A 15,497-nucleotide genomic window follows, 5' to 3' on the forward strand; every position below is an offset into this window, starting at 1 on the left:
GTTTGGGGTTCGGGATCCGGGATTCGGGATTTGGGATTTGGGATTCGGGATTTGGGATTTGGGATTCGGGACTGGGTTCGGGTGCTGTTCGCGCTGCAGGTCAGCAAGGCCCTGGCCTACCTGGAGGCCCTCAGCTGCGTCCACAGGTGAGGGATCCGGGATTCGGGATTTGGGGTTTGGGGTTCGGGATTTGGGATTTGGGATCTGAGATTCGGGATTCGGGATTTGGGACTGGGTTCGGGTGCTGTTCGCGCTGCAGGTCAGCAAGGCCCTGGCCTACCTGGAGGCCCTCAGCTGCGTCCACAGGTGAGGGATCCAGGATTCGGGATTCGGGATTTGGGATTTGGGATTTGGGGTTTGGGATTTGGGATTTGGGATTTGGGATTCGGGACTGGGTTCGGGTGCTGTACGCGCTGCAGGTCAGCAAGGCCCTGGCCTACCTGGAGGCTCTCAGCTGCATCCACAGGTGAGGGATCCGGGATTCGGGATCCGGGATTTGGGATTTGGGGTTTGGGGTTCGGGATTTGGGATTTGGGGCTTGGGATCCGGGATTTGGGATCCAGGATTCGGGATCCGAGATTCGGGATTTGGGATTCGGGATCCGGGATTCGGGATTTGGGATGGGGACGGAGCCCGCGGAATTCCAGGATCCCACTATCCCAAATCCCAAATCCCAAATCCCAAATCCCAGGGACATCGCCGTCAGGAACATCCTGGTGCCCTCTCCTCCCCATATCCCATATCCCAAATCCCATATCCCATGGATCTCATATCCCATTATCCCATATCCCATGGATCCCATATCCCATTATACCATATCCCATGGATCCCAAATCCCATAACCCATTATCCCATATCCCACTATGCCATGGATGCCAAATCCCAAATCCCAAATCCCAGGGACATTGCCATCAGGAACATCCTGGTGCCCTCTCCTCCCCATATCCCATATCCCAAATCCCATAACCCAAATCCCATTATCCCATTATCCCATGGATCCCAAATCCCAGGGACATCGCCGTCAGGAACATCCTGGTGCCCTCTCCTCCTTATATCCCATATCCCAAATCCCATACCCCAAATCCCATGGATCCCAAATCCCAAATCCCCAATCCCAGGGACATCACCGTCAGGAACATCCTGGTGCCCTCTCCTCCCCATATCCCATATCCCAAATCCCATTATCCCATGGATCCCAAATCCCCTTCTCCCATATCCCAGGGATCCCAAATCCCATGGATCCCAAATCCCACTATCCCGTTATCCCATTATCCCAGGGACATCGCCGTCAGGAACATCCTGGTGGCCTCTCCTCCCCATATCCCATATCCCAAATCCCATAATCCATTATCCCATATCCCATGGATCCCAAATCCCAAATCCCAAATCCCATGGATCCCAAATCCCAAATCCCCAATCCCAGGGACATCGCCGTCAGGAATATCCTGGTGCCCTCTCCTCCCCATATCCCACATCCCAAATCCCAAATCCCAAATCCCATTATCCCAGGGACATCGCCGTCAGGAACATCCTGGTGCCCTCTCCTCCCCATATCCCACATCCCAAATCCCATATCCCCTATCCCAGGGATCCCAAATCCCCAATCCCATTATCCCATGGATCCCCAGTCCCAAATCCCAATCCCAAATCCCATATCCCACTATCCCATGGATCCCCAGTCCCAAATCCCAATCCCAAATCCCCAATCCCAGGGACATCGCTGTCAGGAACATCCTGGTGCCCTCTCCTCCCCATATCCCATATCCCAAATCCCATTATCCCATGGATCCCAAATCCCATGGATCCCAAATCCCAAATCCCAAATCCCAAATCCCAGGGACATCGCCGTCAGGAACATCCTGGTGCCCTCTCCTCCCCATATCCCATGGATCCCAAATCCCATGGATCCCAAATCCCAAATCCCCAATCCCAGGGACATCGCCGTCAGGAACATCCTGGTGCCCTCTCCTCCCCATATCCCATATCCCATTATCCCATGGATCCCAAATCCCAAATCCCATGGATCCCAAATCCCATGGATCCCAAATCCCAAATCCCATTATCCCAGGGACATCGCCGTCAGGAACATCCTGGTGCCCTCTCCTCCCCATATCCCATATCCCATTATCCCATGGATCCCAAATCCCAAATCCCATGGATCCCAAATCCCATGGATCCCAAATCCCAAATCCCATTATCCCAGGGACATCGCCGTCAGGAACATCCTGGTGCCCTCTCCTCCCCATATCCCATATCCCAAATCCCATGGATCCCATATCTTGTATCCCATATCCCATGGATCCCATATCCTATATCCCAAATCCCAAATCCCATGGATCCCAAATCCCGTTATCCCATTATCCCAGGGACATCGCCGTCAGGAACATCCTGGTGGCCTCTCCTCCCCATATCCCATATCCCATATCCCATTATCCCATGGATCCCAAATCCCCTTCTCCCATATCCCATGGATCCCAAATCCCATGGATCCCAAATCCCATGGATCCCAAATCCCAGTATCCCGTTATCCCATTATCTCAGGAACATCGCCGTCAGGAACATCCTGGTGCCCTCTCCTCCCCATATCCCATATCCCATATCCCATGGATCCCATATCCCATTATCCCATGGATCCCAAATCCCCTTATCCCATATCCCATGGATCCCAAATCCCAAATCCCATATCCCATGGATCCCAAATCCCATGGATCCCAGATCCCAAATCCCAATCCCATTATCCCATATCCCATATCCCATGGATCCCAAATTCCAAATCCCATGGATCCCAAATCCCAAATCCCATTATCCCAGGGACATCGCCGTCAGGAACATCCTGGTGCCCTCTCCTCCCCATATCCCATATCCCATATCCCAAATCCCCAATCCCATGGATCCCAATCCCAAATCCCCAATCCCACTATCCCATGGATCCCAAATCCCATGGATCCCAAATCCCGTTATCCCATTATCCCAGGGACATCGCCGTCAGGAACATCCTGGTGGCCTCCCCGGAGTGCGTCAAGCTGGGCGACTTCGGCCTCTCGCGCTACATCGAGGACGAGGAGTACTACAAAGGTGGGGATCCCTCGGGATCGGGGATCCCCCTCTGGATCCGGGGGGGATCCCTCGGGATCGGCCTCATTCCCGCCTCCTTCCAGCCTCCGTCTCCCGCCTGCCCATCAAGTGGATGGCGCCCGAATCCATCAACTTCCGGCGCTTCACCACCGCCAGCGACGTCTGGATGTTCGGTACGGGATCCCGGGATCCGCAGGGGGATCCTGGGATCCGGAGGGGGATCCTGGGAGTCAGAATCATGGGGTGGGATCCTGGAATTCAGAGGGGGATCCTGGGATCCAGATGGGGATCCTGGGGTGCAGAGGGGGATTCCAAATTCAGAGGGGAATCCTGGGATGGAGAGGGGGATCCCGGGGTTCAGAGGGGGATCCCGGGGTTCAGAGGGGGATCCTGGGATCCAGAGCAGGATCCCAGGATTGAGAGGGAGATCCTGGAATTCAGAGGGGGATCCCGGGGTTCAGAGGGGGATCCCAGGGTTCAGAGGGGTATCCTGGGATTCAGAGGGGGATCCCAGGATTGAGAGGGAGATCCTGGAATTCAGAGGGGGATCCCGGGGTTCAGAGGGGGATCCTGGGATCCAGAAAGGGATCCTGGGATCGAGAGGGGTATCCCGGGATCCAGAGGGGGATCCTGGGATCCAGAGGGGGATCCTGGGGTCCAGAGGGGGATCCCGGGAGAAAGCATCATGGGGTGGGATCCTGGGATTGAGAGGGGGAACCTGGGGTGCAGAGGGGGAACCTGGGTGTCAGAATCATGGGGTGGGATCCTGGAATTCAGAGGGGGATCGTGGGATTCAGAGAAGGATCCTGGGACCCAGAGAGGGATCCCGGGGTTCAGAGGGGGATCACGGGATCCAGAGGGGGATCCTGGGGTTCAGACGGGGATCCTGGGATGGAGAGGGGGATACCGGGATCTTGAGGGGGATCCCGGGGTTCAGAGGGGGATCCCGGGGTGCAGAGGGGGATTCTGGGATTCAGAAAGGGATCCCGGGATTGAGAGGGGATCCCAGGAGTGAGAGGGGGATCTCAGGATCCAGAGGGGGATCCCAGGGTGCAGAGGGAGTTCCTGGGATCCAGAGGGGGATCCCGGGATCCAGAGCGGGATCCTGGGATCCAGAGGGGGATCCTGGGGTTCAGAGGGGGATCCCGGGGTCCAGAGGGGGATCCTGGGATTGAGAGGGGGATCCTGGGATTGAGAGGGGGATCCTGGGATCGAGAGGGGGATCCCGGGCTTCAGAGGGGGATCCTGGAATCCAGAAAGGGATCCAGGGATCCAGAGGGGGATCCCGGATTCAGAGGACAATCCCGGGGTTCAGAGGGGGATCCTGGGATCCAGAGGGAGATCCTGGGATTGAGAGGGGGATCCCGGGATCCAGAGTGGGATCCCGGGGTTCAGAGGGAGATCCTGGAATTCAGAGGGGGATCCCGGGGTTCAGAGGGGGATCCTGGCATCCAGAAAGGGATCCAGGGATCCAGAGGGGGATCCCGCAGTTGAGAGGGGGATCCTGGCATTGAGAGGGAGATCCTGGGATTCAGAGGGGGATCCTGGGGTTCAGAGGGGGATCCTGGGACCCAGAGGGGGATCCTGGGATTGAGAGGTGAATCCCGAGGTTCAGAGTGGGATCCCGGGGTCCAGAGGGGGGCCCTGGGGTTCAGAGGGGGATCCTGGGATCCAGAGGGGATCCTGGGATTCAGAAAGGGATCTTGGGATCTAGAGGGGGATCCTGGGATTTTCAGAGGACAATCCCGGGTTTCAGAGGGGGATCCTGGGATTCGTCATCTTGGGGTGGGATCCTGGAATTCAGAGTGGGATCCCAGAATTCATCATCATGGAATGACACCCTGGGATTGATCCCTTTCCCATGGGATGGGGTGGAAAATTCTGGGATTTATCCTCTTCCCATGGCCCAGAGCAGAATTCCCAGGACCGATCCCTTTCCCATGGCACAGACTGGGATTCTGGGATTCTGGGATTCTGGGATTCCCATGATTCCCGTGGCACGGAGCAGAATTCCCAGGACTGATCCCTTTCCCATGGGATTCTGGGATTCTGGGATTCTGGGATTCTGGGATTTATCCTCTTCCCATGGCCCAGAGCAGAATTCCCAGGACCGATCCCTTTCCCATGGGATGGGGTGGAATTCTGGGATTTATCCTCTTCCCATGGCACGGAGCAGAATTCCCAGGACCGATCCCTTTCCCATGGGATTCTGGGATTCTGGGATTCTGGGATTCCCCTGATTCCCATGGCACGGGACCGATCCCTTTCCCGTGGCATGGACTGGGATTCTGGGATTCTGGGATTCCCATGATTCCCATGGCAGGGAGCAGAATTCCCAAGACCAATCCCTTTCCCATGGATTGGGGTGGAATTCTAGGATTCCTTTGATTCCCATGGCACGGAGCAGAATTCCCAGGACTGATCCCTTTCCCATGGGATGGGGTGGAATTCTGGGATTTATCCTCTTCCCATGGCACGGAGCAGAATTCCCAGGACCGATCCCTTTCCCATGGCACAGACTGGGATTCTGGAATTCCGGGATTCTGGAATTCTGGGATTCTGGAATTCTGGGATTCCCATGATTCCCATGGCTCAGAGCAGAATTCCCAGGACTGATCCCTTTCCCACGGCACAGACTGGGATTCTGGGATTCTGGGATTCCCATGATTCCCATGATTCCCATGGCACGGAGCAGAATTCCCAGGACCGATCCCTTTCCCATGGGATTCTGGGATTCTGGGATTCTTCTGATTCCCATGGCACAGAGCAAAATTCCCAGCACTGATCCCTTTCCCATGGGATTCTGGAATTCTGGGATTCTGGGATTCCCCTGATTCCCATGGCTCAGAGCAGAATTCCCAAGACCGATCCCTTTCCCATGGCACGGACTGGGATTCTGGGATTTATCCTCTTCCCATGGCACGGAGCAGAATTCCCAGGACTGATCCCTTTCCCATGGGATTCTGGAATTCTGGGATTCCCATGATTCCCATGGCATGGGACCGATCCCTTTCCCGTGGCATGGGATTCTGGGATTCTGGGATTCTGGGATTCCTTTCATTCCCATGGCACAGAGCAGAATTCCCAGGACTGATCCCTTTCCCATGGCACGGACTGGGATTCTGGGATTCTGGGATTCCCATGATTCCCATGGCCCGGAGCAGAATCCCCAGGACCGATCCCTTTCCCATGGGATTCTGGAATTCTGGGATTCTGGGATTTATCCTCTTCCCATGGCACGGAGCAGAATTCCCAGGACCGATCCCCTTCCTGTGGCACAGACTGGGATTCTGGGATTCTGGGATTCCCATGATTCCCATGGCCCGGAGCAGAATTCCCAGGACCGATCCCTTTTCCATGGGGTTGGGTGGAATTCTGGAATTCTGGGATTCCCCTGATTCCCATGGCCCGGGGAAGAATTCCCAGGACCAATCCCTTTCCCATGGGATGGGGTGGAATTCTGGAATTCTGGGATTCTGGGATTCTGGGATTCTGGGATTCCCATGGCACAGAGCAGAATTCCCAGGACCGATCCCTTTCCCATGGGATTCTGGGATTCTTTGATTTATCCTCTTCCCATGGCACAGAGCAGAATTCCCAGGACCAATCCCTTTCCCATGGCACAGGATTTTGGGATTCTGGGATTCTGGGATTTATCCTCTTCCCTTGGCACGGAGCAGAATTCCCAGGACCGATCCCTTTCCCATGGGATTTTGGGATTCTGGGATTCCCATGATTCCCATGGCATGGAGCAGAATTACCAGGACCGATCCCTTTCCCATGGGATGGGGTGGAATTCTGGGATTCTGGGATTCTGGGATTCTCATGATTCCCGTGGCACGGAGCAGAATTCCCAAGACTGATCCCTTTCCCATGGGATTCTGGAATTCTGGGATTTATCCTTTTCCCACGGCACAGAGCAGAATTCCCAGGACCGATCCCTTTCCCATGGCATGGACTGGAATTCTGGGATTCTGGGATTCTGGGATTCTGGGATTCCCCTGATTCCCATGGCACGGAGCAGAATCCCCAGGACCGATCCCTTTCCCATGGGATTCTGGGATTCTGGGATTCCTGTGGCATGGAGCAGAATTCCCAAGACCGATCCCTTTCTCATGGCACAGGATTTTGGGATTCTGGGATTCTGGGATTTATCCTCTTCCCATGGCACGGAGCAGAATTCCCAGGACCAATCCCTTTCCCATGGGATGGGGTGGAATTCTGGGATTCTGGGATTCCCATGATTCCCATGGCACGGAGCAGAATTCCCAGGACCGATCCCTTTCCCATGGCACGGACTGGGATTCTGGAATTCTGGGATTCTGGGATTCTGGAATTCTGGGATTTATCCTCTTCCCATGGCACAGAGCAGAATTCCCAGGAATGATCCCTTTCCCATGGGATGGGGTGGAATTCTGGGATTCTGGAATTCTGGGATTCCCACGTCATTGAGCAGTATTCCCAGGACCGATCCCTTTCCCGTGGCACGGACTGGGATTCTGGAATTCTGGGATTTTTCCCCAACTCCAGATTATCCCAATTTTCCCCCCTCCAAATCCTTTCCATCCACCCATCCTCAGTCCCTCCCTCCCCACCCCATCCCAGGAATTCCACGGAAATTTTGCCACACCTCAAACTCTCCCCACCCCAAAACAAAAAAAAAATCAAAACTCCCATCAAAACCTCCGCCGCATCCTCGCGAATCGGGGCAGAATCCCGGGAATTCCTCCATCCTGAGCTCATTCCCGGTTTTCCCCGGCAGCCGTGTGCGTGTGGGAGATCCTGAGCTTGGGGAAGCAGCCGTTCTTCTGGCTGGAAAACCGGGATGTGATCGGAGTTCTGGAAAAGGGCGACCGGCTGCCCAAGCCCGAGCTGTGCCCGCCCGTGCTCTACACGCTGATGGCGCGCTGCTGGGACTACGACCCCGGGGAGAGACCCAGATTCCAGGAGCTGGTCTGCAGCCTCAGGTGGGCCCGGAATTCCGGAAGGATCCGTGGATGGGGTGGGAATGGCGGGGGGAAAAATCTGGGAAAGATTTGGGATTGGGGTTTTTTAATGGAAAAGTTTGGGTTCAGAGCCTTTTCCTGGGAATCAGAACCCTCCAAAGGGTCTCCAGGGCTCCTCCAAGCCCAGATTCCAGGAGCTGCTCTGCAGCCTCAGGTGGGCCCGGAATTCCGGAAGGATCCGTAGATGGGGTGGGAATGGTGGGGGGGAAAAATCTGGGAAAGATTTGGGATTGGGGTTTTTTAATGGAAAAGTTTGGGTTCAGAGCCTTTTCCTGGGAATCAGAACCCTCCAAAGGGTCTCCAGGGCTCCTCCAAGCCCAGATTCCAGGAGCTGCTCTGCAGCCTCAGGTGGGCCCGGAATTCCGGAAGGATCCGTGGAGAGGGTGGGAATGGTGGGGGGAAAAATCTGGGAAAGATTTGGGATTGGGGTTTTTAAATGGAAAAGTTTGGGTTCAGAACCCTTTCCTGGGAAGCTGAACGCTCCCATTCCAAAGGGTCTCCAGGGCTCCTCCAAGCCCAGATTCCAGGAGCTGCTCTGCAGCCTCAGGTGAGCCCGGAATTCCGGAAGGATCCGTGGATGGGGTGGGAATGGCGGGGGGAAAAATCTGGGAAAAGCTCAGGATTGGGATTTTTTAATGGAAAAGTTTGGGTTCAGAGCCTTTTCCTGGGAATCGAAACATTCCAACTCCAAAGGGAATTCTGGAGGATCCATGGAGGGATGGAGGGTTGGGAATGTGGAGAAAAATCTGGGAGAAAAAGTTGGGATTGGGATTTTTGAAAGGAAAAGTTTGGGTTCAGAGCCCTTTCCTGGGAATCAGAACTCTCCAACTCCAAAGGGAATTCTGGAGGATCCATGGATAGATGAAGGTTTGGGAATGTGGAGGAGAAAAATCTGGGAAAAGGTTGGGATTGGAATTTTTTAAAGGAAAAGTTTGGGTTCAGAACCTTTTCTTGGGAATCCAAACATTCCAACTCCAAAGGGAATTCTGGAGGATCCATGGAGGGATGGAGGGTTGGGAATGAGAGGGAAAATCTGGGAAAAGGTTGGAAAAGTTTGGGTTCAGAGCCTTTCCTGGAAATCAGGACCCTCCAAAGGGTCTCCAAAGCTCCTCCAAGCCCAAATTCCAGGAGCTGCTCTGCAGCCTCAGGTGAGCCCGGAATTCCGGAAGGATCCGTGGAGAGGGTGGGAATGGTGGGGGGAAAATCTGGGAAAAGCTCAGGATTGGGAGATTTTATGGAAAAGTTTGGGTTCAGAGCCTTTTCCTGGGAATCCAAACATTCCAACTCCAAAAGGAATTCTGGAGGATCCATGGAGGGATGGAGGGTTGGGAATGTGGATGGAAAATCTGGAGAAAAAGTTGGGATTGGGGTTTTTAAATGGAAAAGTTTGGATTCAGAGCCTTTTCCTGGGAATCCAAACATTCCAACTCCAAAGGGAATTCTGGAGGATCCAGGGAGGGATGGAGGGTTGGGAATGTGGATGGAAAATCTGGAGAAAAAGTTGGGATTGGGATTTTTTAAAGGAAAAGTTTGGGTTCAGAGCCTTTTCCTGGGAATCGAAACATTCCAACTCCAAAGGGAATTCTGGAGGATCCATGGAGGGATGGAAGGTTGGGAATGTGGGAGAAAAATCTGGGAAGAAGTTGGGATTGGGATTTTTTAATGGAAAAGTTTGGGTTCAGAACCTTTTCCTGGGAATCAGAACTCTCCAACTCCAAAGGGAATTCTGGAGGATCCATGGAAAGATGAAGGTTTGGGAATGTGGATGGAAAAAATCTGGGAAAAGGTTGGGATTGGGAGATTTTATGGAAAAGTTTGGGTTCAGAGCCTTTTCCCGGGAAGCCGAACGCTCCCATTCCAAAGGGTCTCCAAAGCTCCTCCAAGCCCAAATTCCAGGAGCTGCTCTGCAGCCTCAGGTCAGCCCGGAATTCCGGAAGGATCCGTGGAGAGAGTGGGAGTGGCGGGGGGAAAAATCTGGGAAAGATTTGGGATTGGGAGATTTTATGGAAAAGTTTGGATTCAGAGCCCTTTAGTAGGAAGTGAAACATTCCAACTCCAAAAGGTCTCCAAGGCTGGGAATTCTGGAGGATCCATGGAAAGATGAAGGTTTGGGAATGTGGATGGAAAATCTGGGAAAAAATTGGGATTGGGATTTTTTAAAGGAAAAGTTTGGGTTCAGAGCCTTTCCTGGAAATCAGGACCTTCCAAGGGGTCTTCAAGGCTCCTCCAAGCCCAAATTCCAGGAGCTGCTCTGCAGCCTCAGGTCAGCCCGGAATTCCGGAAGGATCCGTGGAGAGAGTGGGAATGGTGGGGGGGAAAATCTGGGAAAGATTTGGGATTGGGATTTTTTAAAGGAAAAGTTTGGGTTCAGACCCTTTCCTGGGAATCCAAACATTCCAACTCCAAAGGGAATTCTGGAGGATCCATGGAAGGATGGAGGGTTGGGAATGAGGGGGAAAAATCTGGGAAAAGGTTGGGATTGGGAGATTTTATGGAAAAGTTTGGGTTCAGAGCCTTTTCCTGGGAATCCAAACATTCCAACTCCAAAGGGAATTCTGGAGGATCCATGGAGGGATGGAGGGTTGGGAATGTGGATGGAAAATCTGGGAAAAGCTCGGGATCAGGAGATTTTATGGAAAAGTTTGGGTTCAAAACCTTTTCCAGGGAATCCAAACATTCCAACTCCAAAGGGAATTCTGGAGGATCCATGGACGGATGGAGGGTTGGGAATGGGGAAGAAAAATCTGGGAAAAGGTTGGAATTGGGATTTTTTTATGGAAAAGTTTGGGTTCAGAACCTTTCCTGGGAATCCAAACATTCCAAAGTTTCTCCAAGGGCTGAGAATTCCCATCGGGAATTCCCGGGGATCCTCACCTGTCCCTCCCCTCCCCCCCCGCAGCGACATTTACCTGATGGAGAAGGAGCTGGCCAAGGAGCAGGAGAGGAACCAGAGGCCACGCCCCCCCAAAATCCTGGAGCCTCCCACATTCCAGGATCCTCCCCCCAAGGTTGGGATCCGGGGAATGGGGAGGGAAATCCGGGAATTCCCGGATTCCCGGAGGAATTCCCGCCTTTTTTCCCACCCCGTTCCCATCACAGCCCAGCAGGCCCATGTACAAGCCGCCATCCCAGAATAATCTCCTGGCTCCCAAGCTGCAATTCCAGGTGAGGAATTCCAAAATATTCCAAAACTTCCCCCAAAATTCTAGAATATTCCAGAATATCCCAAAGTATTCCCAAATATCCCCCAAGTATTCCAGAAATTCCCAGAATATTCCAGAAATTCCCAGAATATCCCCAAATAGTCCAAACTATTCCAAAAATCCCCCCAAATTCTAGAATATTTCAGAATATCCCAAAGTATTCCCAAATATCCCCAAATATTTCCAGAAATTCCCCAAATATTCCAGAATATTCCAGAATATCCTAAAGTATTCCCAAATATCCCTCAAGTATTCCAGAAATTCCCAGAAGATTCCAGAATATTCCAGAATATCCCAAAATATCCCCAAATATCCCAAAAATTCCCCCCAAAATTCTAGAATATTCCAGAATATCCCAAGGTATTCCCAAATAGCCCCAGAATATTCCAGGAATTCCCAGAATGTTCCAGAATATTCCAGAATATCCCAAAGTATTCCTAAATATCCACCAAATATTCCAGAAATTCCCAGAATGTTCCAGAAATTCGCCAAATATTCCAGAATATTCCAGAATATCCCAAAATATCCCAAATATCCCAAAAATTCCCCCCCAAAATTCTAGAATATTCCAGAATATTCCAGAATATCCCAAAATATCACCAAATATCCCAAAATATTCCAGAATATTCCAAAATATCCCAAAATATCCCCAAGATATCCCAAAATACCCCCTGAATATCCCAAAATATCCCAAGATATTCCCAAAATATTCCTGAAATTCCCCAAATGTTCCAAAATATCCCAGAATGTCCCCAAATATTCCAAAAAATTCAGAAAAGATTTCAAAATTCGGCAAAATATCCCAATATATCCCCAAAGTACCCCTAAAAATTCCCAAAATACCCCAAAATATCCCCAAAGTACCCCTAAAAATTCCCAAAATACCCCAAAATATCCCAAAAGTACCCCTAAAAATTCCCAAAATACCCCAAAATATCCCAAAATATCCCAAAAATACCCCTAAAAATTCCCAAATCTCCCAAAATATCCCAAAAGTACCCCTAAATCTCCCAAAATATCCCCAAAGTACCCCTAAAAATTCCCAAAACCCCCCCAAAATATCCTAAAATACCCCAAAATATCCCATAATCTCCCAAAAATGCCCCTAAAAATTCCCACAATACCCCAAAATACCCCAAAATATCCCAAAATATCCCAAAAATATCCCTAAAAATTCCCCAAATACCCCAAAACATCCCCAAAAATCCCCACAACTCCCCCCAAAAAACTCCCCCAAATCCCCCAAAATTCCGCCCCGAGCCCCATTTCAATCCCCCCACCCCAACCCCAACCCCGGCGTCGTCACCCGGCGCCGCCGTTCTTCCCGCTCCGTCCGTCCGTCCGTCCGTCCGCGCCGACCGCTCCCCGCCGGCATTCCCGCGGCGTTCCCGGCATTCCCAGGTTCCGGAGGGGCTCTGCGCCAGCTCTCCCGCCCTCGCCAGCCCCGCCGAGGCGCCCAGCCCGGAGCGCTGGCGGCGCTCGCCGCCCCCCGGCCGCCACGGCAAGCGGCGCAGCGTCAGGGTAAGCACCGGAGATCCCGGCGGGAAAGGGGATCCGACGTTCCCACGGGAAAAATGGGAATCGGCCTCGGCCTCGGAAAATTGGGAATTCTTCCAAATCGGCAAAAATGGATCGCGGTTTTTGGGTGGGTTTGCTGTTGGGGGTTGGGATCTGGAGGAATTCAGGATCCTCAAAATCCGTCCTGGTTTTGGGGTGGATTTACTGTTGGGATTTGGGATCTGGAGGAATTCCCCATCCCATTTTTGGGACCCTCTTCCCATTGGGATTTGGGATCTGGAGGAATTCAGGATCCTCAAAATTCCATCCCGGTTTTGGGGTCGATTTCCCATTGGGGTTTGGGATCTGGAGGAATTCAGGATCCTCAAAAATCCATCCTGGTTTTGGGGTTGATTTCCCATTGGGATTTGAGATCCAGAGGAATTCACAATCCTCAAAATCCATCCTGTTTTTGGGATCCACTTCCCATTGGGATTTGGGATCTGGAGGAATTCCTCATCCTCAAAATCCATCCTGGTTTTGGGCTCGATTTCCCGTTGGGATTCAGCATCCAGAGGAATTCCCAATCCTCAAAAATCCATCCCATTTTTGGGGTTGATTTTCCATTGGGATTTGGGATCCAGAGGAATTCACAATCCTAAAAATCCCTCCCATTTTTGGGATCCAATTCCCATTGGGATTTGGGATCTGGAGGAATTCCTCATCCTCAAAATCCATCCTGGTTTTGGGGTTGATTTCCTGTTGGGGTTTGGGATCCGGAGGAATTCAGGATCCTCAAAATTCCATCCCATTTTTGGGATCGATTTCCTGTTCGGATTTGGGATCTGAAGGAATTCCCAATCCTCAAAATCCATCCCATTTTTGGGATCTACTTCCTGTTGCTATTCGGGATCCAGATGCCTTCCCAATCCTCAAAAATTGTCCCATTTTTGGGATCCACTTCCCATTGGGATTTGGGATCCAGAGGAATTCCCAATCCTAAAAATCCATCCCATTTTTGGGATCGATTTCCCATTGGGGGTTGAGATCCAGAGGAATTCCCAATCCTTAAAACTTTTCCCATTTTTGGGGTCGATTTCCCATTGGGATTTGGGATCCGGAGGAATTCCCAATCCTTAAAACCCATCCCATTTTTGGGATCTGCTTCCCATTGGGATTTGAGATCCAGAGGAATTCCCAATCCTAAAAACCCATCCCATTTTTGGGATCCTCTTCCCATTGGGATTTGAAATCCAGAGGAATTCACAATCCTCAAAAATCCGTCCCAGTTTTGGGGTCGATTTCCCATTGGGATTTGGGATCTGGAGGAATTCCCAATCCTCAAAAATCCATCCTGTTTTTGGGGTTTATTTCCCATTGGGATTTGGGATCTGGAGGAATTCAGGATCCTCAAAATCCATCCCAGTTTTGCGGTTTATTTCCCATTGGGATTTGGCATTCAGAAGAATTCCCGATCCTCAAAAATTGATCAAAGTTTTGGGGTTGATTTTCTGTTGGGATTTAGGATCCAGAGGAATTCACAATCCTTAAAACCCATCCTGTTTTTGGGATCTGCTTCCCATTGGGATTTGGCATCTGGAGGAATTCCCAGTCCTGAAAAATGTTCTCATTGGAATCCTTTGGATCCTCTTCCCATTGGGATTTGGGATCTGGAGGAATTCCCAATCCTTAAAATCCATCCCATTTTTGGGATCGATTTCCCATTGGATTTGAGATCCAGAGGAATTCCCAATCTTCAAAAATCCGTCCCATTTTGGGATCAAATTCCCTTTTGGATTCGGCATCCGGAGGAATTCCCTCAAAAATCCATCCCATTTTTGGGGTCGATTTCCCATTGGGATTTGAGATCCGGAGGAATTCCCGATCATCAAAAAAATCCCTTGGGAATCGTCCTCGGCGGGATCTGGCCGCCAGGGAAATTGCCGATCCTCAAAAATCCATCCCGGTTTTGGGGTCGATTTACCATTGGGATTTGGGATCTGGAGGAATTCAGGATCCTCAAAATCCCTCCCATTTTTGGGATCTGGAGGAATTCCCAATCCTCAAAATCCATCCCATTTTTGGGATCTGCTTCCCATTGGGATTTGGCATTCAGAGGAATTCCCGATCCTCAAAAATTGATCCCAGTTTTGGGGTTGATTTCCCATTGGGATTTGGGATCTGGAGGAATTCCCAATCCTCAAAATTTGTCTGATTGTTGGGATCTGCTTCCCGTTGGGATTTGGGATCTGGAGGAATTCCCGATCCTCAAAATCCCTCCCATTTTTGGGATCTGGAGGAATTCCCAGTCCTGAAAAATGTTCTCATTGGAATCCTTTGGATCCTCTTCCCATTGGGATTTGGGATCTGGAGGAATTCCCAATCCTCAAAAATTGTCCCATTTTTGGGATTGATTTCCCATTGGGATTTGGGATTCAGAGGAATTCCCAATCCTTAAAAATCCATCCTGGTTTTGGGGTTGATTTCCCATTGGGATTTCGCACCTGGAGGAATTCACGATCCTCAAAAATTGATCCCAGTTTTGGGGTCAATTTCCCATTGGGATTTTGCACCTGGAGGAATTCCCAATCTTCAAAAATCCATCCCGCTTTTGGGATCCAATTCCCGTTGGGATTTGGCATTCAGAGGAATTCCTGATCCTCAAAAATCCATCCCATTTTTGGGATCGATTTCCCATTGGGATTTGGGATCTGGA

General features: G+C 51.3%; 1 protein-coding gene across 1 annotated transcript in view; it reads left to right on the forward strand.

Moving 5' to 3' along the window:
• Window positions 1-15,497, forward strand: part of PTK2B (protein tyrosine kinase 2 beta) — a gene marked incomplete at both ends in the record, with an annotated part of 81,141 nt that overhangs the window by 45,515 nt on the left and 20,129 nt on the right. The window contains 6 exons of the mRNA XM_084201649.1: window positions 2,975-3,075; window positions 3,159-3,248; window positions 7,838-8,042; window positions 10,981-11,089; window positions 11,181-11,246; window positions 12,686-12,805. Of these exons, the coding sequence (XP_084057775.1) occupies window positions 2,975-3,075; window positions 3,159-3,248; window positions 7,838-8,042; window positions 10,981-11,089; window positions 11,181-11,246; window positions 12,686-12,805 (691 nt within the window). The remainder of the gene's footprint in view (window positions 1-2,974; window positions 3,076-3,158; window positions 3,249-7,837; window positions 8,043-10,980; window positions 11,090-11,180; window positions 11,247-12,685; window positions 12,806-15,497) is intronic.

Source organism: Fringilla coelebs, assembly GCF_963513975.1.
Source record: "Fringilla coelebs genome assembly, chromosome: 3".
Taxonomy (NCBI): domain Eukaryota; kingdom Metazoa; phylum Chordata; class Aves; order Passeriformes; family Fringillidae; genus Fringilla; species Fringilla coelebs.